The sequence below is a fragment of the Geotrypetes seraphini genome, chromosome 11 (assembly GCF_902459505.1).
Source record: "Geotrypetes seraphini chromosome 11, aGeoSer1.1, whole genome shotgun sequence".
Lineage (NCBI taxonomy): Eukaryota > Metazoa > Chordata > Amphibia > Gymnophiona > Dermophiidae > Geotrypetes > Geotrypetes seraphini.
In genome coordinates this window covers 54,537,054-54,562,072 of record NC_047094.1, presented here as the reverse complement: position 1 = coordinate 54,562,072, position 25,019 = coordinate 54,537,054, and the positions used below count along the sequence as shown (strand labels likewise).

General features: G+C 50.6%; 1 protein-coding gene across 3 annotated transcripts in view; it reads right to left on the bottom strand.

Annotated features, from left to right (window-relative positions):
• Positions 1 to 602: 602 nt before the first annotated feature.
• The window catches only part of CCNF (cyclin F), a 218,704-nt gene continuing 194,287 nt past the window's right edge, over positions 603 to 25,019 (bottom strand). The window contains exons 17-18 of one of the 3 annotated variants that reach the window (XM_033914691.1): positions 9,527 to 9,615; positions 1,271 to 1,405 (exon numbers count right to left, since the gene is read on the bottom strand). In XM_033914691.1, coding sequence (XP_033770582.1) covers positions 9,542 to 9,615 — 74 coding nt within the window. In that variant the 3' untranslated portion in view covers positions 1,271 to 1,405; positions 9,527 to 9,541. Of the gene's footprint in view, positions 1,406 to 9,526; positions 9,616 to 25,019 lie in introns of those variants that run through there. The other 2 variants (XM_033914689.1, XM_033914692.1) reach the window with 2 other exon arrangements.

Below are 25,019 nucleotides of genomic sequence, written 5' to 3'. Positions count from 1 at the left end.
GCACAAAGTGGCTGATGCAGCTCTGGCCAACTTGATGGATGGAACATGTGGGTCTTTATCTACTTATTTATTATGTTACTTTCTCCTCCTATTTTAATCAGTTATTACAGCTTGAACATTATTTTTGCAGGAGGGTAGGTGGTGAGGATAGGTGCCACCTGCAGCCTTAACAGGCAAATCATCTTGAAACCATCATCCAGGAACTGGGAAGATAGCAGGGATTCTGCTAAAGATAGGTTAAAGATACTTTAGCAAAGTGAAATGCAGCAACACCATATTTGGTCCTTAAAGTCATATCCAGAATTCCCATATGATTATGGGTTTGATCCACAGTTTATGCTGAAAGAATTTAGATTAAATGGTTTAATTATCACTATGTGCTTGGTTTTGCTTCCTAGATATCTGAGTATTTTTGTGGTGGTTTCTTTATTGAACTAGTACTGAGATTTTTAAGTTCTTACTCATATCCAACCTATTTCCATATGATTTATTAAGCACTATCAACCTTAATAATTTCATGCTTCAAATTAGGTCTTTAGAACATGAACGTATGCTCTATCTCCTCTCTTCCTCAATACCAAAAACGGTCAGTATCGCAGAACTACAGGAAAAAAAAATTCAGAAATTCATTTCTAGTTTGTACAAAAATGTGCTATAGAATTTGAATCCATGCACAGTGTTTCATACTCAAACTGGTTAAGTTCTTTAAAAGGAGGGTTAAAAAAATACCCTTAAGCTGATAAACATCCACTTGGCACATAGAACCAGTCTACACAAAATCAAGTCTAAGCAGCAAAGTACTGCCAACATTACAATTAAACAGCTCTGCTCCACATATGTAAACATGACTTGAGGAGGAATTCTAAATTCACTTCTCCCCCAATGAGATTACATTTAAAACAGTTTTTGTGTAAACTTTTTAAATGAGAAAATATACTGAGCTAAAGACTCAGAAATCCTAAATTTATTTCTTCTGCTTTGCTGTGTTCAGCTAGGTTTTTCCGTTTCACTTGTCTCCTATGGCTTTTTCCCTCAGTTGGACGGACAGGCTGTAAACATGATTTCAAGTAATGGGTGAGAAAGGGTGAGTCATAGCCATCACTGCCCACTTGTGACAGTCCTGAGGTAGTAAGATGTCTTCCAAAGTTCTCTGTGAAGGAGCTGGGGCTTCCACTGCTGACAGAAGAGTAACCAGAGCTAGGTTCAGCTAAGGGTTCCCTTGGTTTCTTAAACATAAACCAGTGTTTCTGTGAAATACCCAGCTTGATTGGATGTCTGCAGTCAGATGTCTCCTGCAAATAGTGGTCCTTAGGGAAGATTTCTTCATCACTGGAGTCCTGACAGCAGTGGTGCTCACAATCCACATGTAGAGCAGTCATATCTACAATTCCGCTGGGTACTGTAACTAAGAGACCATGAAGATCAGAATAGTATCATTTTCTTACATACAACAGCAACCAAAACTGTTATCTACTAATGAAAGACTAGATTCTTACCTTGCTAATCATCTTTATGATAGAAGACATAGGATTCTGTACCACAGCTGTTCTCATCAGTTGCAAATCTGCAGAAGGGTGTCAAACTCTGAACTCCTCCCCTTTTGTAGTAGAGAAACAGTTCCCTCTTCAGTTAGTACCAAAGCAATTGAACTCCACTGAAACAGGAGAGAGGAAGCGGGGCAAGGGGAATTTCCTTGGCAACAAACAATATTCTGTTCTGCTCTGTAACTTATGATAAAAGAACAATGATTAAAAGGAAATTATGTACTTACCCTGGTAAGCTCTTTTCTAGTACATAGGTGAGACATTCTAGACCATAGGGTTATTTCCCTCCATCCGCATGAGCTGCAGCAGAGATCCACTCCAGGCTTTACACTCCACCTGAAGTGCACTTCACTGGCTTGCTCAGCCCTCCTATCAGTCAGTACCCAAGCATATATAAAGGCACTACCATCTGTGAAGTAGAGGCACCTGTAACAACACGCTAAACTACTGTTGCTCAAAAACAACTAAACAGTACTATTAACCCCCAACATAGGCTTCAAAGAAGTTCAGGAACTACTCCCCTAACATATAACGCTTCCTAGCCCCAAAGGGCTGACCGGTCTCCCCGAAACAGAATGGAGAAGCATAAGGAGACTCAAATGTGGCACCGAACCCTGAAATCAGGCACAGCAAGGACAGGGCAGGGGGCCTAGAATGTCTCATCTATCTACTGGAAAAGAGCTTACCAGGGTAAGTACATAATCTCCTTTTCCAGTGCAATAGGTGAGACATTCTAGACCATAGGGACGTACCAAAGCAGTCCCCCAAATAGTCAGGGTGGGCTTGCTGCACCAGCCTGCAAGACCGAAGACCCAAAAGCTGAGTCCTGTCTAGCTGCAACATCCATTCTATAGAACTTGGCAAACGTGTGAAGAGACAACCACGTTGCCACTCTACAAGTCTCCCCCGGAGAAATAGATTTAGCTTCGGCTCATGAAGAAGCCAAACTCTGGATGGAATGCACCTTAACAGCCACGGGGACTGTTTCCCTGCAAAAATGTATGTGGATGAAATAGCTGCACTGATCCATCTGGAGATCGTGGCCTTGGAAGCAGGAGCACCTCAAACAAATGATCAGAAAGGTGAAACTCGTTAGTGACCCCCAGATAATGCAGAAGCACCCTGCGTACATCCAACTTCTTTAGGAGCTGATCCTGATATTTGGAACCTGTCAGCTGAAAAATAGGCAAGCACACTTCCTGATTGACATGGAGAGCCAAAACCACTTTCGGCAAAAAGGAAGAACTGTCTGTTTCGAAACTCGTGTCTCCGAAATTTGGAGAAAAGGGTCTCGACAAGATAACGCCTGCAGTTCGGAAACCCTATGGGCTGAAGTGATGACGACCAGAAAAACAGTCTTGAGTGTTAAATCCAGGAGAGAAGCATCCCGAAGAGGCTCAAAAGGAGCTCCGGCAAGGCCCAACAGCACCACACTAAGGTCCCAGGTCGGGAATGGATTCTTAAGTGGCGGCCAGACCCAAAGAGCCCCTTTGAAGAAACTAGCAACATCTGGATGCGAAGCTAATGAGAACCGACTGTTCCAAGGTTGAAAACTGGACAGACCAGCCACTTGGCCTCACAGAGATGCTACTGAGAGGCCTTTATCTAAACCAGCTTGAAGAAAGGCAAGGACCTGCGATACAGGAGCCGAATAAGGGGCCCCTTATTCTCACATATTCTCACATGTGGGTGACGTCATCTACGGAGCCCCGACGCGGACAGCTTTTCAAGCAAACTTGATTGAAGATTCAAGTTTGCTGGGCTGCACAACGCATATGTGCCTTCCTGCTCCACTAGAGGGTGCATCCCCTCCTCGTGGTCTCCAGTTCAGATAACCAGCCGAGAAGCCAACCCTCGGGGAGGCGGGAGGGTTGCGAGACTATCTGCCTGCTGTCCCTGGATAACACCTGTTACGGTAAGTAACTGTGCTTTATCCCAGGACAAGCAGGTAGCATATTCTCACATGTGGGTGACCTCCAAGCAAACTAAAAAAGGGATGGAGGGAAGTTGGCAATTCAAGAAAACAGATTACGTAAAACTGACTGGCCAAACCGGCCGTCACTCCTGGACAGAGTATCCAGACAGTAGTGTGAGGTGAAAGTTTGAACCGAAGACCAAGTGGCAGCTTTGCAAATCTCCTCAATAGGCATCGACCTGAGGAAAGCGACAGAAGCCGCCATCGCTCGGACCTTATGCCCCGTAACCCGACCATGCAGCGCGAGACCAGCCTGAGCGTAGCAAAAGGAAATACAAGCTGCCAACCAGTTGGACAAGGTGCGCTTGGAAACAGGACGTCCCAACCGATTAGGATCAAAGGACAAAAACAATTGAGGAACCTTCTGATGAGACTGAGTGCGTTGAAGGTAAAAAAACAACGCCCTCTTACAGTCAAGCGTGTGGAGCACCACTTCCCCAGGATGAGAATGGGGCTTAGGAAAAAACACCGGAAGGACAATGGACTGATTAAGATGGAAATCTGACACCACCTTAGGCAAAAACTTGGGGTGAGTGCGGAGAACCACCTTGTCATGATGGAATACAGTAAAAGGCGGATCCGCCACCAGAGCCTGGAGCTCACTAATCCTTCGAGCAGAAGTGAGCGCAAGAAGGAAAATCACCTTCCAAGTGAGGAACTTGAGATGAGATTTATCCATAGGCTCAAACGGAGGTTTCATAAGTTGAGCCAAAACCACATTGAGATCCCAAACTACCGGGGGAGGCTTGAGAGGAGGACGGACATTCAAGAGACCCCTCATAAAACGAGAAACCAAAGGATGGATAGAAAGGGATTTCCCATCAAGCTGCTGGTGAAAGGCAGCAATCGCGCTAAGATGCACTCAAATAGAAGTTGTCTTAAGACCAGAGCGAGACAAATGAAGCAAATATTCCAGAACCGAGGATACTGGGGCCGACAAAGGTTCCAAATGATGTGAAGAACACCAGGAAGAAAATCTAATCCACTTCTGAGAATAGCAGAGTCTAGTCGAAACCTTACGAGAAGCTTCCAAAACCTTCCTGACCGATTGAGATAACTGAAGAGAAGTCAGGTGGAAAGGTACCAAGCCGTCAGATGTAGAGACTGCAGATTGGGATGTAACAGTGAACCCCGACTCTGAGACAGCAGAGAGGGAAAAACAGGCAGAAACAAAGGCTCCCTGACACTGAGTTGAAGAAGCAGGGAGAACCACGGCTGCCGAGGCCACCGAGGAGCAACTAGGATCAGAGTGGCATGCGTAGACTTGAGATGCACCAATGTCCGCAAGATCAGAGGAAAAGGCGGAAACGTGTAAAGGAACTTCCCCTTCCAATCAAGGAGGAAGGCATTGGCCTCGAGGCAATCCGGGGAGTACATCCTGGAACAGAAGAGAGGCAGTTTGTGATTGAGGGGAGAGGCGAATAGGTCTAACTGTGGGGTCCCCCACCGCTCGAACACCTGGCGTAAGACCCGGGAATGAAGAGACCACTCGTGCGGCTGCAAGAGGCAGCTCAACCTGTCCGCCAGACAGTTCCACTCCCCCTGAATGTAAACCGCACGAAAAAAAACGTTGTGGCGAATCGCCCACTCCCAAAGACGAAGAGCCTCCCGACACAGGGACATAATACATCGCCACCTGATTGTCCGTGCGGACCAGGACCACGCGATCCTGAAGCAGATGGCGGAAAGCCACAGCGGCCAAATAAATGGCTCGAAGCTCCAACAGGTTGATGTGACAACGACCACAGACCCTGAGTTCGGAGACCGTGCAGATGAGCCCCCCCAAGCACACTCGGAAGAGTCCGTGGTGAGGACCTTGTGGTGTGAAGGGGCGAGAAAGAGCAAACCCCTGGAAAGATTGGAAGAGTTGGCCCACCAACGGAGCGAGCGTCTCAAAGAGGGAGTCACCACAACGGGACTGGAGACCGGGTCCCGGGTCCTGACGCCACTGAGAGGCCTACGTCCACTGAGGAATCCGCAGGTGCAACCGGGCAAACGGGGCAAACGGGGTGACATGAACGGTGAAGGTCATGTGGCCCAAGAGAATCATCATGCGCTTCGCCGAGACCGAGGGCAGCAGAGAAACTTGCCTGCTCAAATGGACGAACGCCGCCAGCCGAGGAGGGAGGAACGAACGCAGACGAACCGTGTCCAGCATGGCCCCGATGAATTGTAGGGATTGTGAGGGACACAACTGGGACTTGGGGAAGTTTACCTCGAACCCCAGACTCTGAAGAAATGTAATAGTCTGTCAGGTTGCTGAGATAACCCCCTCCCTCGACAGTGCTTTGATCAACCAGTCGTCCAGGTAAGGGAATACCTGGAGGCCCCACGACCGCAGGGCCGCCGCCACCACCACAAGACACTTCGTGAACACCACCGGGGACGAAGCCAGTCTAAAGGGAAGAACCCTGTACTGCAAATGCAAGTCCCCCACTTGAAACCAAAGGAACCGTCGACAAGCAGGATGCACCGGAACATGTGTGTAGGCCTCCTTCAGATCGAGGGAGCAGAGCCAGTCCCCCTCGTCCATCAAGGGATAAAGACCTGGAAGGGAGAGCATCCGAAACTTCTCCCGAACAAGGAATTTGTTGAGGCGCCGCAAGTCCAAGATCGGACGCAGGTCCCCCGTCTTTTTCGGACCTAAGAAGTAGCGGGAGTAAAACCCCCGCCCCTGTTGGCAAGGTGGGACTACTTCCACCTCCCGCAGGTGAAGAAGAGCCCGAGCCTCCGAAAGAAGTAGAGGCAACTGCGCCCGATTGGAAGGACACGCGCTTGGCGGACTGTCGGGAGGGACCTCCCGGAAATTCAGGGAGTATCCGGAGGCAATCACGCCCAAGACCCACGCATCTGACGTGATAGTCGTCCAACGAGGATAGAATGCTCCGAGACGGCCCCCGATGGGAAGGATCAGCCCCCAGGCACAAAATGCACCACTGATGGGGATCGGTGATCGACAGCAGCCGATCACAACGGGTACACATTTTAAAATCGGACAAGGGCCGGGACATAAGAGAAAAAGAGGCCGCGGCCAACGAGGCCACGACAACCCGGGAGCCCCCGGGCGTCAAAAAATATGCGAACTTCGCAAAGGAACAAGAAAAGAAAGAACGCGCACAGCGACTCACTATCAAAAACAAGAAAGCCGCGGTGCTAGAAGGCACTTTCGGGCGGAGAGACCAAAAACAGGACTTTCTGACTCTGCGGAAACAAAAGAACTGGAGACCACGAAGAGGGATGCGCCCTCTAGTGGAGCAGGAAGGCACACATGTGTGGTGCAGCACAGCAAACTTGAATCTTCAATCAAGTTTGCTTGAAAAGCTGTCCGTGTCGGGGCTCCGTAGATGACGTCACCCACATGTGAGAATATGCTGCCTGCTTGTCCTGGGATAAAAAAGGAAATTGATGGAGAGGGTAAGAATGTAATCTAGATGTATGCAGAAAATAAATTGAAAAGGAAAATGAGGGAAGAAAGGGATTGCAGAAGAGAGGTGTGGGAGAGGGAAAGAGAGGAGAGAGATGCCAGACCAATGGGGGTGAAAGGAGAGATGGAAGGGGGAGGCATACAGTTTCTGGAAGGGGCATAGAAGGAGAAGATGCCATATAGGGGCAGAGAGACAGCAGACAGTGGATGGAAGGAAGAGAGTAACAAGATGATGAGGAGAGCAGAAACCAGAGAAGATAAAGGTAGAACAAAAATTTTCTATTTATTTATTGCTTTAGGGACATGTGTCACCATTTCTGTGGTGTTGCATTGTATGTAGAGTCCAGCTTCTTGCTGGTTCAATTTAACCTTTGTCTATGTATTTCTATCTTATCCCCCCTTTTACAAAACTGTGGAGCGTTTTTAGCACCAGCCGTGGTGGTAGCAGCTCTGATGCTCAGAATTCCATGAGCGTCAGAGCTGTTACCACCTTGGCTAAAATCCACACTACAGTTTTGTAAAAGGGGGAGGGGTTAGTTTGTGATGACATATTCCATACTAGGCAAAGGTGTTTTCTCTGTTTTGTGTGTTTAAAAGACATGGTTTTCTGTTAGGATTGACGGTGTAGGATTGATCTGTACTAGTCTGGCTTGTTTAGTTTTACAATGGGTGCATTAATGTTGTACTGCTCACTGCAGTATATAAGATGCTGCCTTTTCCTAGGTACTCATGTGCGATGTGTGGCTTGTTACTAAAAATCATGTTTTTCTTACGGATGGGGGGAGGGGGGGTGTAAAACAATGATGGGCCCCGGGTGTCACATATGCTAGGTACGCCACTGATGGGAACATTCACTTTGACTTCTGGTGCCTGTTAACTTGCAGCCGTCTGCCTGCAGGAAAAGGATTTTTGCCTCAGAAAATGCCAATGAACAAGACCACCATTAGAGATCTTCTGGCTGCCAGTCAGGTGGACCCCGACCACAGACTCTCATCCCTGAAAATTTACGTGATGTGTCAGGGAAGAAACTTCGAAGTTGGTTCCCTGATTCCCAGAAGTTTGTTACACAGGAGCCCCATAGCCTGTGTTCAAGCCTGATAAAAAAGCAGGCGAGCCAGCTCCCAGGGGAAAGGACTCCAATCTCCTGAAGGGACACAAAGTAGGCTGGCTCCAGAGGTACTCAAAGAGATTTGCCTGGGAGCAGCAGTTCACCCACATGGGACTGTCCCCTTTCCCCAGCAGAGTAATCCCACAAAGGAACCCTCAGAGCACCAAAGCCATGCAGGAAAATCAATGACAATTGAGGACAGATAAAAATAATGAAAATAAAAAAGAGCAGAACACATCTTCTGAGTTTGCTTCAGAAGGAAAAACTGAAGAGGGAGCTGGAGTTCAGAGTTTGAGTGACACCCTTCTGCAGATTCGCAATTAATGGGAAGCAACAGCTAAAGTACAGAATCCTATCTTCGCTATAGAAATATAATTTCTGAAACAATTCATTAGCCCTTAAAAAAAATTCACACTTTACTCAGTTTCATAATTTGCTTCAGGCTCAATGTGCAAGACTCAATTAGGTGGGTGAAAATTTTTTTGAAATATAATCCTCAACACTTTGTTCTTCACCTCAGAGGATTAGTCAAAACATCTCAAGCTATCATTTACTGAATAAAATCTTATTAATTTTAAGTGCGGTGCTCAGTAAAAACCCAATACAGTACTCCCCCGATATTTACGGGAGTTCTGTTCCAGGAACCCCCACAAATGTCGAAAAACCATGAATACGGTTTTTAGGCAGGAGAGGACAGCCGGAGCACCGGCGAGTGAAGGAAATCACTCGCTGTATGCTCCGACCACCTTTTCCTGTACTACAGTTGGGCCTCACCAATCAGGAGCTGCATGTCAAAGCAGCTCCTGATTGGTGAGGCCCGACTTTAGTACCGGAAGAGGCGGTAGGAGCATACAGCAAGTGACTTCCTTCACTCACTGGTGCTCTGGCTGCCCTCTCCTGCTTCCCAGTCGGAAAATACCACGAATGACCGGGACCGCAAATTCACGGGGGAGCACTGTACTGTTATTTATGAGCAATGACCTCCAATAGCATAAGCTAGAAACATCATTGCACCTTTCCTACCTGCCACCCTTGGTGCCACTCGTGCCAAAAAACATGTGTATATACCTCATTGCTTTAGATTGTGAATAACTTTTTACATCAATAAAACTGTCATCAGTAATATCAGACTCTACACTTTGTTTTTGCTTGGATTTCTACTTCTGTTTTCTACAACTTACCCTGCGCACAGGCATTATCACTACTTTATAGAACAGTTCATATCATTACCTTACTATAGTAACTAATATAGGACCCTCTTTTACTAAGTCACGGTAGAGGTTTCTACCGTGGCCCAGAGCACTAAATTCTTTGATGCTGCTCTGACACTCATTGTACCTCTACCACAGCTTAGTAAAGGGGAGGGAGGATGTGGGGGGTGTTGTCATTTCAGTAAATCTGCATTAATAGCCAGTTGCCAAGCAAATTCAGCAAAGTGGTCTGTAATAGGTCCAGAAAGTAAAATTTTCACATACCTAATTTTCTTTCCTTCAATCCTGCAAATCACTTTTTCCTAATGCATTCTGTATTAGTATAACAGGTGGCACACCACTGAGCAATCTAACTGAAGGAAAGGAGAAATTAGGTTCTTACCTGCTAATTTTCTTTCTTTTAGTCCCTCCAGACCGGCATAGAATAGATGGGTTTACGTTCCTCTGCCACCAGGTAGAGATGTACTACAGCCAAAAGTCATTGTCTAAGTAGGTTGTGCAGTCCCATCTACAATCAGTCTAACGAATAGCCAAGAAGGAAATAACTAAGCACAAGAATCAGACCAACCCCCACGCCTCAAAGGGCAGAGAATAAATATCTGCCCCTACGGGACACAACCACTCTGTTGGATAATGATCAGTAAAACAGCCTTCAATGTCCCCCACAGCTCGCCAGCTAAAACATGCTCCCCAAAACTCAAAACAAACAGACCGAAACCGCAGAAGAAAACTGTATTCTTTGCAATGGGAAGTGGAACGGGAGAGTACAGATCATGAACCTGCGGCAACCACTGCTGAAGAAGCACATACTGAAGAGGGCGCATGTGAGCTCGAGCCCACAAGATTATTTCCAGGGAGGTCACCATCAACCCCAGACCTAAGAAAATCCTGCACCCGAGGGCAGCGATAATCCAAGAGGGAGCGAATCTGCGATTGCAATTTTAACACACGGATCTCGGGAAGGAAGACTCTCCCTCCAGACTGGTGTCGAAGAGAACTCCAAGCGCTGAGATGGAGTCAAACGGCTTTTGGACAGGTTGACCACCCAACCCAGCAACTGCAGAAACTCCACTACTCGAGTCGTGACCCGGGAACTCTCCTGAAAAGACTTCGCTTAAATCAACCAATCGTTTAGATAGGGATGAACCAGAATGCCGTCCTTGCACAAGGCTGCCGCCACAACCACCATAATCTTGGTGAAGGTCTGTGGAGCCGTGGCCAAACCAAATGGAAGTGCACAAAATTAATAATGCTTTCCCAAAAATTGCAAAGCAAAGGAATTGCTGATGGGAGGCCCATCAGATCGAGAGAAATAAAAAATTCCCCAGGCTGGACTGCAAGGATTATGGATTTCAGGGTTTCCATACAAAAAGATGGAATCCAGAGAGCTCTGTTGACACCTTTTAGATCCAAAATAGGCCGAAAGACCCCTCTTTCCTGGGCACCCAGAAGTAAATAGAGTACCTGCCGGTTCAAATCTCCTGAGAAGGCACTGGGATCATCGCTTTGAGATCTAGCAACCTAAACAGCGTCTGACAAAATGCCTTCTTCCAAGTTGCCTGACAAGGAGAAGAAAGGAAATGATCTGGTAAAGACCGGGAAAACTTGAGAGCATAGCTGTCCTGAATCACTTCTAGGACTCACTGATCCATTGTGATATTGGCCCACCCCGATAAATCTCTTGCAACCTGGCTCCCAACGGAACAGGGCGAAAGGACCTGCCACGAGACAATGGGCCGGAAGGGCAGAGGAGGAGCCACTGGCGAAGTCCTGACACCACTGGTGGGCTCCCTGAAAGGCCTGCATGCGCTAAAAGAAGTGACCTCTGGAAGACAAAGGAGCTGAACCCTGGCCAGGACAGTACCTAAGAAACTCATACAAACGCCCAAGGGCAGAGCCACCCCTTGGCAATTTACGAGGAAGGTCCTCTAGAAGCCGAGACACCTTCTAGTCACTCAGGCTTGAACCGGCTTACCCAACTCCTCCCCAAAGAGGAAGGAGCCTCAAAAGTGTGAGCTTAGACTTAGAGGCTGGATCCGGCGACCAACCACAAGGCCACAGGGTATGGCGGAGATGCTACTCCGAGGGCCACGGATTTGGCCAATGCCCTCAACAAATCATACCAGAAGAAGTAAGAAGTGCCAAGCTCTGTAGATGGCAGTTGAGCTAACTGGAGTACAGTTTCCAAGAGTACATATTTAACTCTTGCTCCACTTGTTACCAAATCCATCTCTCATTCCAGGAATTCGAGAACTTAAGCAAACATGTAGGAAACTTGAACGAAAATGGAAGAAATCTACTTCAGATTTAGATAAACTTAATTGGAGACTTACTGTAAGAAAATATAACTGAGCTGAGGAAAGCAAGAAAAAACTACTATGGAGGTAAAATTGCTAATTCTAATCATCAAAGTAGTACCTTATTTAGACTCTGGCGCAAACTGACCAATTATGATCATACATCTTCTCAGACTTTACAACCCACAGCTCTTGCTTCTTTTTTTGAAGATAAAATGGTTACTATCAGGAATTCTTTTTCTGCAGTGAACCTTGGCCTCTTTTTAAGGGATTCTAAGGATAATTCTATAGTGACGCCAGCTGATCGTTTCTGGTATTCATTTGACTCAGTATCCGAGTCTCAAGCTTCAAAACTTTGTGCAGAATTGATGAGAAATGTATTCTTGATCCTTTTCCCTCTTATCTTTTTGCCAATATTCCTCCTCAGGCGATCAATTGGCTGACTATATTATAAAATTACGCTTTGGAAACAGGATTTTTTTTTCACATATGAGTATAATAAGTCTTACTCCCCTTTTGAAAAAATCAGAGTGCGGAGGACCACCTTGACATGATGAAAAACAGTAAAAGGAGGGTCCGCAACCAAAGCCTGCAGCTCACTAACCCTGCGAGCAGAGGTGAGGGCAAGCAGGAAGATCACCTTCCAAGTAAAAAACTTCAAATGAGCTTTGTCCATGGGCTCAAAAGGAGGTTTCATCAATTGAGCGAGAACCACATTGAGATCCCAAACTACAGGGGGAGGCTTGAGAGGAGGATGGACATTCAAGAGACCCCTCATAAACCGAGACACCAAGGGATGGACAGAAAACGACTTCCCATCCAGCTGCTGATGGAAGGCGGCATTCACACTAAGATGGACACGAACAGAATTGGTCTTGAGGCCAGACCGAGACAAATGCAGCAAGTAGTCCAAGACCGAAGACAAAGAAGCCGACAAGGGTTCCACCCGATTCGAAGCACACCACGTGGCGAATCTAGTCCACTTCTGGGCATAACACTGCCTAGTAGAAGCTTTCCGAGAAGCTTCCAGAACATCCAGCACCGACTGGGACAACTCAATGGAGGAAGTCAGGCGGAAAGGAACCAAGCCTTCAGATGTAGAGACTACAGATTGGGATGCAACAGCGAACCCTGACTCTGAGACAGCAGAGAAGGAAACACAGGCAGAAGTAGAGGATCCCCGACACTAAGTTGAAGAAGCAGGGAAAACCACGGCTGCCGAGGCCACCGAGGGGCGAACAAGATCATGGTGGCGTGGGCAAACCAGAGATGGACAAGCGTCCTCAGAATTAGCGGGAAGGGAGGAAACGCATACAGGAACGTCCCCGTCCAATCCAGAAGGAACGCATCGGCCTTGAGACGATCCGGGGAGAACACCCTGGAGCAGAAAAGAGGCAACTTGTGATTGAGGGGCGAGGTGAAGAGATCTATCTGCGGAGTCTCCCACCGAAGAAACACCTGACACAGAGTCTGGGAATGGAGAGACCATTCGTGCGGCTGCAGGAGACAGCTTAACTTGTCTGCTAGGCAGTTGTGCTCGCCCTGGATGTAAACCGCATGAAGAAAGATGTTATGGCGGAACGCCCAATTCCAAAGGCGTAAAGCCTCCTTGCAGAGAGGCAGGGAACCCGTATCCCCCTGCTTGACGACGTAATACATCGCCACCTGGTTGTTCGTGCGTACTAGGACCACCCGATCCTGCAGCAAATGGCAGAAGGCCACCACCGCATTGTAAATGGCTCGAAGCTCCAACACGTTGATGTGGCAACGACGGTCCGCACTCGACTAAAGGCCTTGCGTATGAAGACCCTCGAGATGCGCCCCCCCAAGCATACGCCGAGGAGTCCGTGGTCAGGACCTCGTGATGCGGAGGAGTGAGAAAGAGCAACCCTCTGGAAAGATTGGAAGAGCTGGTCCACTAACGGAGCGAGCACTTGATGGAGGGGGTCACCGCAATATGATGAGAAGCGGGATCCCGATCCTGTCGCCATTGGGAGGCCAGAGTCCACTGAGGGACCCGTAGATGTAGTCGTGCAAACGGTGCGACATGCACGGTAGAGGCCATGTGTCCCAAGAGGACCATCATCTGTTTGGCCGAGACTGAAGTCTGCAGGGAAACCTGCATGGCCTGCCGAGGGGGAGGCAGGAATGACCGGAGGCGAACCGTGTCCAGCACGGCCCCAATAAACTGGAGAGATTGAGAGGGGCATAACTGAGACTTTGGGAAATTTACCTCAAACCCCAGACTCTGAAGGAAGGCAATAGTCTGATGGGTCGCTGAGATAACCCCCTCCTTCGTCGAGGCCTTGATCAACCAATCGTCGAGGTACGGAAAGACCTGAAGGCCCCTCGACCGCAGAGCCACCACCACCACCATGAGGCACTTCGTGAAGACTCGCGGGGAGGAAGCCAGCCCAAACGGGAGGACCCTATACTGCAGATACAGGTCCCCGACCTGGAAACGAAGGAAACGGTGACAAGCTGGATGAATCGGCACGTGAGTATAGGCCTCCTTCAGATCGAGGGAACATAACCAGTCCCCCTCGGTCATTAACGGGTACAAAACAGGGAGTGAAAGCATCCTGAACTTTTCCCGAACCAGGAACTTGTTCAGCTTCCGGAGGTCCCCGGACTTTTTGGGGACCAGGAAGTACCTGGAGTAAAACCCCCGTCCCCGCTGACAGGGGGGAACCTCCTCCACCGCCCGAAGGCGAAGAAGGGCCCGAGCCTCCAGAAGGAGCAAGGGAAGCTGCGGCCCAATTTGAAAGACACGCGACGGGAGGACTGTCTGGAGGCAACTATCGAAAGTTCAGTGAGAACCCCTCTCTGATAACGTTGAGGACCCAAGCGTCCGAGGTAATACTTGCCAAATTGGGGTAGAAAGCCCGGAGACGGTCCCCAATAGGAAGAGGAGCCAACGTCAAGGCGGCGGGGGCCAGCCCCCTGCCGTCCAGCCAGTCAAAAAGATGGCGCAGGCTTAGACACAGCCTGGGTCTGAGGTTTCGGAGGAGCCCGCTGCTGCTGCTGGTGCCGAGAAGGCGGGCGAGAGAAGGCAGGAGTAGACTTCTGCGGGTACCGCCGGGGCGGCAGCCGATAAGCCTTAGGAGGAGTGGGCTTTGGCTTAGGCCGCACCAAAGAGGCAAAGGAACGCTCGTGCTCCGAGAGGCGCTTAGTGGCCGCCTCGATCGAGTCGTCAAAGAGTTCATTCCCCAAATAGGGAAGTTTGGCAAAGCAATCCTGCAGATTGGGGTCCATATCGACGATGCGGAGCCACGCCAAGCGACGCATGGCCACCGCAAAGGCGGAGACCCAAGAGGAGAGCTCAAACGCATTGTAAGCCGTATGGAACATGTGCAGACGCAGCTGCAAAAGAGAGTCCACCAGCTGCCCAAACTCCGCACGGCGGGAGACGGGCAAATCACCCTGAAAGGCGGGCAAAGACTTGACCAGGACCTTAAGGTACGAGGTGAAGGTAAAATTATAGTTCAGGACCCCGTTGGCCATCATGGAGTTTTGGTAGAGGCGTCAGACAAACTTATCCATCGTCCTCCCTCCCGGTGGGACCGCTGCGGAGACCCTGGAGGGATGGCTCTTTTTCAGAGAAGATTCCACCAGCAGGGACTGGTGGGAAAGTTGCGCCTTTTCAAACCCCAAACAAGGTCCGGTCCAGTATCGAGACTCCATTTGGGACAGAATGGCCGGGACCGCATAGGGGGTCTCCAAATTCCGGAAGAAAGCCTGGCGCAACACCGGATTCAAAGGGAGTCGCAAAGACTCCCGAGGAAGGCAAGGGAGGTCCATCTCCTCCAAAATCTCCTTGGTGTATTTTGAGTCGGACTGGAGTTCAAGATGGAGCGCCTTCCCCATGTCCTGAACAAACCGGGTGAAGGACGACGATCGACTGTCTGACCTGCCCTCGAGGAGGGTGGTCGAACGAGACCGAGGCGCCGCCGAAAAAGAGGGAGAAGCCTCCCAAGAGTAACGCGGCGGCCTATCAGTGCCCTGTCCCGAGCCCCAAGATGCCCCACTGAGGGAACGGGGCGGGGTCGAGGACAGCCAACGCCTCGAGGGCGGCCGAGGCGAGGACCCCGGAGTCCGAGGCACCGAGGTCCTCTGACCCCAAGGCGACACTCCGCAGAAAACAGAGGAGACTCCTTCAAAGCCGCGGCCTCCCGGAGCGAAGCCCCAGACCGGGAGGGCAACTTAAACAACCGGGGATTAGTCAAAGACAACTCAGAAACCCGGAGAGCACCGGCAGAGCGACCACCCGGGGACCTACCCCGCCTCGGGGGGGGGGGGGGGGGGAGTCCCGGGACCGTTTCGCCAAATGAAGAGATGGGGTCGAGGCACGCCTCAACCGGCGTTTCGACCCCGCACGCCCCGAGAGTCGAGGAGAGGCGCCGAGACTGATGCACCTTGCCCTGAGGGGCCTCGACACATCGCTCAGGCTGGTCTGGTGCACGTGAGGTCGAGGCAGGGGTCAAATGGGCCAAAGCCGAGGAGAGCTCCGAGGATATCATAGTACTTAACATCTCCTGAAACACGGGCACCGAAAGCATATCAGGTGCAGTGGTGCATTCCACCGAGGGCGACCTCGATGAAGAGTATTCCCTGTAGGTGGAAGCACGCTTTGAGGGTTTGACCAGTCTCGACGGGGCTGGTGGAAGAGCGCTCCCACCATGAATGGCCGGAGACTCTGAGGTGGGCTTCTTCGCCAGCGCTGACCCTGAAGAGGAAGAAAGAAGGGACTTACCTGGAGCCGAGGTCTTCGAGGCCAGGGTCGATCCCTTCGAGGCGAGGTCGTAGCCAAAGCCAGGGCCGGTTCCACAGCAAAAAGTTCCACCATGCGGGCCCGACGACATCGCAGGGCACAGTTCTGAAAAGTCGCACACCTGGGACAAGTGTCGGTCGGATGGTCAGCCCCCAGGCACAAGATACACCACCAATGCGGGTCGGTGATGGACAGCAGCTGACCGCACTGGGTGCACCTTTTAAACCCGGTAAGGGTCCGGGACATAGGAAAAACAGCCGCAGCCGATCGAGGCCTAGCGGCCACAGCAACCCAGGAGCCCCTGGATGCCGAGTCCAACGTTGTTGTTTGGTTTTTTTTTTTTGGATTGTCGAACGAACGATAGGCAAAAAGGCGCACAGCGACTCCTGGCACAAAACAAAGAAGCCGCGGTGCTAGAAAGGCACAGAATACATGGAGAGAAAAATGACAGGGTTTTCTGGCTCCGCGGAACACTAAGAACTGAAGACCACGAGGAGGGGATGCGCCCTCTAGTGGAGCAGGAAGGCACACACATGCGTGATGCAGCACCAGCAAACTTGAAATCTTCAATGAAGTTTGCTTGAAAAGCTGTCGCGTCAGGGCTCCGTGGATGACGTCACCCACATGTAGAGAATATGCTGCCTGCTTGTCCTGGGATAATAAGTCTTACTCCCCTTCTGAAAAAAATCAGACCTCGATCCAACTATTACCTCCTACTATAGACCGATTGCTAATATACCTCTCAACTAAACTTATGGAATCAATTATTGCCACCCAACTCTAAAGTTATCTGGAGAAATTTTCTATTCTTTTGCCTTTTCAGTATGGGTTCCGCCTGAATTTCAGTACAGAAACTCTTCTGGTTTCACTTATTTCTAAGATTCAACAGCTACAGTCTAATAGGAAGCCTGCTATCTTACTTCATTCCGATCTCTCTGCAGCTTTTGATGTAGTTAATCACAATATTCTGCATTACCTGCTTTCAGAAATCGGCCTTGATCAAATTGTTCTAGACTGGTTTGACAAATTTCGTCTTCTCGCTCTTATTCAGTCAATATGAAAGGCTCCAATTCAAAATCGTGGAGAGCCCTCTTTGGCATCCCCCAGGGCTCTCTATTGTCTCCAATCTTATTTAACATCTACATGAGTTCATTGAAACATGACAATTTGAATACCCGAGAAACTTTACTGATGATATCTTCATACGCTGATGATATCTTCATATTACTTGAGGTTGATCCACATCTCGATAATTTGATTCTCATTATTAACTATTGTATTACCAAACTTCAGTCCTGGGCGACAATTGTCCAGATGAAATTAAATGCTGCAAAGACTAAGCTTTTATGGCTTGGCCCAAAGTTAGATTCTCTTCCTTCTGCTGTGATCTCAGGAGAATCTTTGAAAATTGAGTTTTCTTCGTTAATTCTAGGTATTGTTATCGATTCTTCACTTACATTTAAGGACCAACTAAACTTTCTTATTAAAAAGTGTTTTTTCAATCTCCATGCTCTGAGAAGAGTGAGAGCACTTTTTAACCAACAACACTTCTTTGTATTGGTTCAATCAATCATTTTGTCAAGGCTGGATTACTACAATTCAGTGTATTTGGGTCTTTCAAAGGTCAGTCTGCAGAGACTTCAATTAATACAGAACACTGCAGCTAAACTTATCTTCGGTAAGAGTAAATTTGATCACGTAACCTCTCTGCTCAAAGAATTACATTGGCTTCCAGTGTATCTCAGAATTCAATTTAAGTGCATTTGTATTGCATTTAAGATCCTATTTGGCATTTTTGCCACTTTGATTCCTTTACACTGGAATGTTCATAGATCTCATCTTGCCTGAAGTTCTCAAAAATTAAAACTTGCATTTCCCTCTCTCAGTGGTAAAAACAGAACCTTTAAGAGATTTAGTTATTCTTTTGCTTTTAAATTAACCAAATTCTAGAATGCTTTACTGCTTATATTAAGAAGGTTATTTTGCTTTATTCCAGAAAGTTCTGAAAACTTTTTTGTTTGCTAAACATTTTGGAAATTAACTATTTTCAGTCTACTTTTTCTTGTCAAATTTATGTATTATGTTTTACATTATTGCAAACTGAGTCGAACTCCTCTTGGTTGATGACACAGTCTATAAAATTAAGTTTTAGTATTTTAGTTTAATCTTAGCCATCTCCTGATCCACTAAGGATCAGTCAGCTGACTTCCAATCAAGGATCTGTTCAGACCACCGGAAACAAGCTTAGGCCACTAGACCACCACCTGCATAGCCAAGGCAGCCACATCAAAAAACTCTGTTTAAGGAGAGCCTCCATCTTACAGTCTTCAGGGTCTCTCAGGGCCAAATTGCCCTCAACTTGTACTGTATGTACGAGACTTAAAGGCATCCCCGATCCCCATCATGAATGGGATAAAGTCTGGCCATGGATCGCACCAAGCGAAAAGGTGCTTCCGGTGTCTTCCACTGTGCATGCACCACATCCCGAATATCCTGATGCAAAGGGAAAGAGCAGGATGCTGACTGGATCCCCTGAAGCAAAGGGTCCACCACTCGAGGGGGGGTCCTTGGTTTCCTCCTCAAAACACAAACCGAAGACACCTGGAGAATAAGCTCCTGCAGCTCTTCCCAGTGAAAAATGGCAAAACCGATGCATCCTCACCAACCAGTGTCTCCAAAAATCCTCTATCCAAATCATCTGTCCTCCCCTAGAGGATCTTGGAGATCTATCCCAAGAGCCAAGTCCTCATCTGGCAAAATCGGATCAGCCATAAAAAGGTCCTCATCCAAAGACACCCGCAGCCGCTTGGACAATGGCTGAGGAGGCCGGACGGAGGCAGCCATCGCAGGAGACTGAACTGTGACGGCCATGGATGGCAAAGACCCCCGAGACAGAAGCAGGACCCCCAGCCACCTGTAATAAGACTTGTATATGGCTACAACAAAATCAGGGCAAAAAACTCCCAGTGGCACCACAGAACACACTGCAGGTGCAGAAAGCACAGTTACTTACCGTAACAGGTGTTATCCAGGGACGGGACAGCAGGCAGATATTCTCACATGTGGGTGACGTCATCTACGGAGCCCCAGCGCGGACAGCTTTTCAAGCAAACTTGATTGAAGTTTCAAGTTTGCTACACTGCACCACGCATGTGCATGCCTTCTCGCCCACTAGAGGGCGCATCCCACCTAGTGGTCCTCAGTTCCATAACTAGCAAAGAAGCCATCCTCGGGGAGGCGGGCGGGTTGTGAGAATATCTGCCTGCTGTCCCTGGATAACACCTGTTACGGTAAGTAACTGTGCTTTATCCCAGGACAAGCAGGCAGCATATTCTCACATGTGGGTGACCTCCAAGCCAACCAAAAAAGGGCAGGTGGGAGGATGGCAATTCAGGAAAACAGATTACGTAACACCGACTGGCCAAACCGGCCGTCGCTTCTGGACAAAGTGTCCAGACAGTAGTGGGAGGTGAACGTATGAACCGAAGACCAAGTGGCAGCTTTACATATGTCCTCCATAGGAGTGGATCGGAGGAAAGCAACCGAAGCTGCCATTGCCCGGACCTTATGCCCCGTGACTCGACCCGGGAGCGGGAGACCAGCCTGAGCGTAGCAAAAAGAAATACAAGCAGCCAACCAGTTGGACAAGGTGCGCTTGGAAACAGGGTGTCCTAAACGATTAGGATCAAAGGACAAAAACAATTGAGGAACCTTCCGATGAGACCTGGTACGTTGGAGATAAAATGCCAACGCCCTCTTATAGTCAAGCGTGTGAAGCGCCGTCTCGCCAGGATGGGAGTGGGGCTTAGGAAAGAACACAGGAAGGACAATGGACTGATTGAGGTGGAAATCAGACACAACTTTAGGGAAAAATTTAGGATGGGTGCGGAGAACCACCTTGTCATGATGGAACACAGTGAAAGGCGGATCCGCAACAAAAGCTTGCAACTCACTAATCCTCCGAGCAAATGTGAGAGCAATCAGAAATACCACCTTCCAAGTAAGGAATTTCAGGACTTGTCGATAGGCTCAAAGGGAGGTTTCATCAGTTGAGCTAAGACAACATTCAAATCCCAAACGACAGGAGGAGGCTTCAGAGGGGGACAAACATTGATTAGACCCTTCATGAAACGCGTCACCAGAGGATGAAGCGAAAGAGAACGTCCATCCAAGTGCCGATGGAAAGCTGAAATGGCACTGAGATGCACCCGGACAGATGTCGTCTTCAGGCCGGAATTAGACAAATGTAACAAATAGTCCAGTACCGAAGACACCGGGACTGAATCCGGATCCAGATGACGCGAGGAACACCAGGAGGAAAATCTGGTCCACTTTTGGGAATAACAAAGCCTGGTCGAGACCTTGCGCGAAGCTTCCAAAACTTCCCTCACCGACTGAGAAACCTGGACCGAAGTCAAGGGGAAAGGAACCAAGCGGTCAGGTGTAAGGACTGAAGATTGGGATGCAACAGCGAACCCCGACTCTGAGATAGCAGAGAGGGAAACACAGGTAGAAGCAGAGGCTCCCTGACACTGAGTTGAAGAAGCAGGGAGAACCAGTATTGACGAGGCCACCGAGGCGCAATGAGAATCATAATGGCTCTGGATGATTTGAGACGGACCAACGTCCTCTCAAGATCAGGGGGAAAGGAGGAAACGCGTAAAGGAACCTCCCTCCCCAGTCAAGAAGAAAGGTATCCGCTTCCAGACGGTCCAGGGAGTACATCCGAGAACAATACAGGGGTAGATTGCGAGTCTCCGGGGAGGCAAACAGATCCACCTGCGGAGTCCCCCAGCGGTCGAAGACCTCGCGTAGGACTCTGGAGTTGAGTGACCACTCGTGCGGCTGAAGAAGCCGACTGAGTTTGTCTGCCAAGCAGTTCTGTTCTCCCTGAATATAGACTGCCTGTAGGAAGATGTTCCGGGAGATTGCCCATTCCCAAAGGCGCAGAGCTTCCCGGCAAAGGGGCCAAGAGCCTGTCCCACCCTGCTTGTTCACATAATACATGGCCACCTGGTTGTCCGTTCGCACGAGGACTACCTGGTCGTGGAGCAGGTGGCAGAAAGCACGAGCCGCCAGAAAGATGGCGCGAAGCTCCAACACATTGATGTGACAGCGTCGGTCCTCCACCGACCACAGGCCTTGGGTCCGCAGACCATCGAGATGGGCCCCCCACGCGTACTCCGAGGAGTCCGTGGTCAGAACTTTGCGAAGCGGAGGGACGAGAAAGAGCAAACCCCCGGAAAGATTCGAAGAGTCGGTCCACCAACGGAGCGAGCGTCTCAAAGAAGGAGTCACCGTTATGCGAGAAGAAACCGGATCGCACTCCTGGCGCCACTGAGAGGCCAGAGTCCACTGAGGAATTCTCATTTGCAGCCTGGCGAACGGCGTGACGTGGACCGTCGAAGCCATGTGGCCCAGAAGCATCATCATGCGCTGGGCCGACACCATCGGCTGCTGGAGGATCAGCCGACCCAACCGAACCAAAGCCTCCAACCGCGGAGGAGGAAGGAATGAACGGAGGTGAACAGTGTCCAGCACTGCGCCTATAAACTGAAGTGACTGGGTCGGGCATAATTGGGACTTGGGAAAGTTCACTTCGAACCCCAGTCGTTGCAGGAAGGCGATAGACTGTAGGGTCGCTGAGATAACCCCTTCTCTGGTCGGGGCCTTGATCAGCCAATCGTCCAGGTAAGGGAAGACCTGAAACCCCCGAGACCTTAGTGCTGCAGCAACTACCACCATACACTTCGTGAAGACTCGAGGGGATGAGGCCAAGCTGAAGGGGAGGACTCTGTACTGCAGGTGCAGCTCGCCCACCTGGAACCGTAAGAATTTGCGGAAAGCGGGATGCACCGGAACATGGGTGCACGCTTCCTTCAGGTCCAGGGAGCACATCCAGTCCCCTTCCTCCAAAAGAGGATATAAAACCGGAAGTGACAACATCCGGAACTTCTCTCGGACCAGGAACTTGTTGAGCTTCCCGAGGTCTAGAATGGGGCGTAAGTCCCCAGTCTTCTTTGGGACCAAAAAGTAACGGGAGTAAAACCCCCGCCCCCGCTGGTCGGAGGGTACAGGTTCCACCGCCCGAAGCCTCAACAAGGCCCTGGCCTTGGCCATGAGGACGGAGAGCTGGGTCCGGTTGTATGGGCAAGCCCCCGGTGAATGTTCCGGCGGCGCAGAGCAAAAGTTGAGAGAGTAGCCCTCGGAGACGGTCCGGAGCACCCAAGCGTCGGATGTTATCTCGGTCCAGGCCGCGTAAAAGGACCGGAGTCGACCCCCTATGGGAAGGGGGTCCGGTGCGATGGCGGAGGGGGACCAGCCCCATCCGCCTATCCCGTCAAAAGGACGGCGCAGGCTTGGCAGGACCCTGCGGCGGAGTCTTGGTTTGTCCCCCTCTGCCCTGTCTAGGGGGACGCCGAGGCGGTGGCCTTGAAAAAGCCGGGGTCGACTTTTGAGGGTACCTCCTCGGGGGAGGCCGGAAAGGTTTCTGCGGCGTGACTCGAGGTTTCGGACGGACCAAGGAGGCTAACGAGCGCTCCTGTTCCGAGAGCCGTTTGGTTGCCGCCTCCAGGGATTCATCGAATAATTCGGACCCCACGCAAGGCAAGTCCGCAAGGCGTTCCTGCAGGTTTGGGTCCATATCTAGGGTGCATAGCCACGCCAACCGGCGCATGGCTACCGCAAAGGCCGACACCCTCGATACCAGCTCAAACGTATCGTACACCGCATGGAAAAGGTACAACCGCAATTGAGACAGGTTGGACACAAACCTGTCGAACCCTTCCTTGCGGGAGTCCGGCAAGGCCTCACGATATTGGGGCAGATCCTTTACCATACCCCGTAGATAGGAGGAAAAGGTAAAGGCATAATTTAACGCCCTGGTTGCCATGAAGGAGTTGGCATAGAGGCGACAACCAAACTTGTCAAGGGTCCGACCCTCCCTGCCGGGCGGAACCGCCGCAGAAACCCGGGAGGGTTGTGTCTTTTTGAGCGCAGATTCAACCAGTAGAGACTGGTGGGAGAGTTGAGCCTTTTCAAACCCTTTAGGTGGTATCATCCTGTACTTGGACTCCATCTTAGACGGCACCGCTGCGACTGTAAGAGGTGAAGTCAGGTTTCTAAGCAAGGTCTGATGAAGGACCTTGTTCAGGGGTAGCCGAGGGGATTCCCTAGGTGGAACAGGAAGGTCCTGCTCCTCGAGGAACTCCTTAGTATATTGGGACCCAGTCATGAGGTCCAGGTCCAAGGCACGCGCCATGTCCTGCACAAAGCCAGAGAAGGAGGACTGCCTGGCCGGAGGGGAGGGAGTTCTCGACCTCTCCGCCGAACAAAAGGGGGAGGGCTCGTGAGAATAACGGGGCTCCCTACCGGACCCCGAGCCCCATGAGGCCAGATCTAATGGTCTCGAGGGGGTCAGGGAACGTCGTCGCCTCGAAGAACCCCTGGGAGACGTCCCAGGCGTCCGAGGGACCGAGGTACGCCCCCTTTTCCTCGGCGAGGAGTCGCGAGAACCCCCTCTCGCAGGGGAACGGAGAAGCCTCGGGTTATCGAGACAACGCTCCGAAACCCGCAAGGCCTCGCCCCCGAGCGGCTAGGAGCGACCACGTCGCCGAGGAGAGCCTCGCGAACGCTTCGGCTTCCTCGGGCGACGCCTCGCCCGAGGCCGGCCCAAGGGCGAGGAACCCCGGGAGGACCTCGAGGAGGAGGAGGAGGAAATCCGTCTCACTCGGCGCACCTTGTCCCAGGGCCGAACGCTGCTCTCAGGCGGGGCCCCCGAGGTCGAGGTCGGTGGTGCGCCGGCCGCCGAGACCGAGGGAGTCGAGACCGAGGTCGCCGAGGTCGGAGCCCCCGAGGCCAAAGCAGTCGAGGTCGCAGCCCGCTGCAGTTGTTCGAGGGCGCCAGACAGCTCCGAGGAAATCAATGCTCGGAGCAGGTCCTGAAACGCCGGGATCCCAACCATGGTAGGCAGGTCCGAGGCCGGGGGATGCTCCCTGGAGGGCGACCTCGGTCTCGAGTATTCCCTCGGGGCATTAGTGGCCGGAGTCCTGGGCGGGGCCGAGGACGACCCACCCGCCGCAGAGGAACTCGAGGATGGCTTCTTCGACGACCCTGGAGTTGGGGATGGAAAAGAGGACTTACCCGAGGCAGGTTTGGTTGGGGCCGTCAGCTTCGAAGTCGAGGTCGAGGCACGCGGCGACGCCGAAGGCGCCGAGGTCAAGGCCGGGGCCAAAGCCGAGGCCGATGTCGAGGCCTTTCCGGGCACGGAGTCAACTTGAAAAAGCTCCGCCATTCTGGCGCGGCGTCGACGAAGCGCTCTAGCCTGAAGAGTGGCACACCGATCGCAGGAACTAGTCGGGTGCTCGGGTCCAAGGCAGAGCAAGCACCACCGGTGGGGGTCTGTGATGGATAGTAACCGCTCACACCGGGTGCATTTTTTAAAGCCCGTCGAGGGACGGGACATGAAAAGAAAGTGGCCGGGAATGAACGAAGTCCCGCGGCCGCGGGAGCCCCCGGAGCCGAACGGAGGATTTTTTTTTTTTTTTTGACGAAAACGACGAACTAAATCGAAAAAAACAATAAAGAAAGCACAGCGACCGAGCTAAACAACCCAGACGTGTGTCAGAAGGCTGAAAAAACAGAGCACAATTTCCACAGGGCTTCTGGCTCCGCGGAAAAAACTGAACTG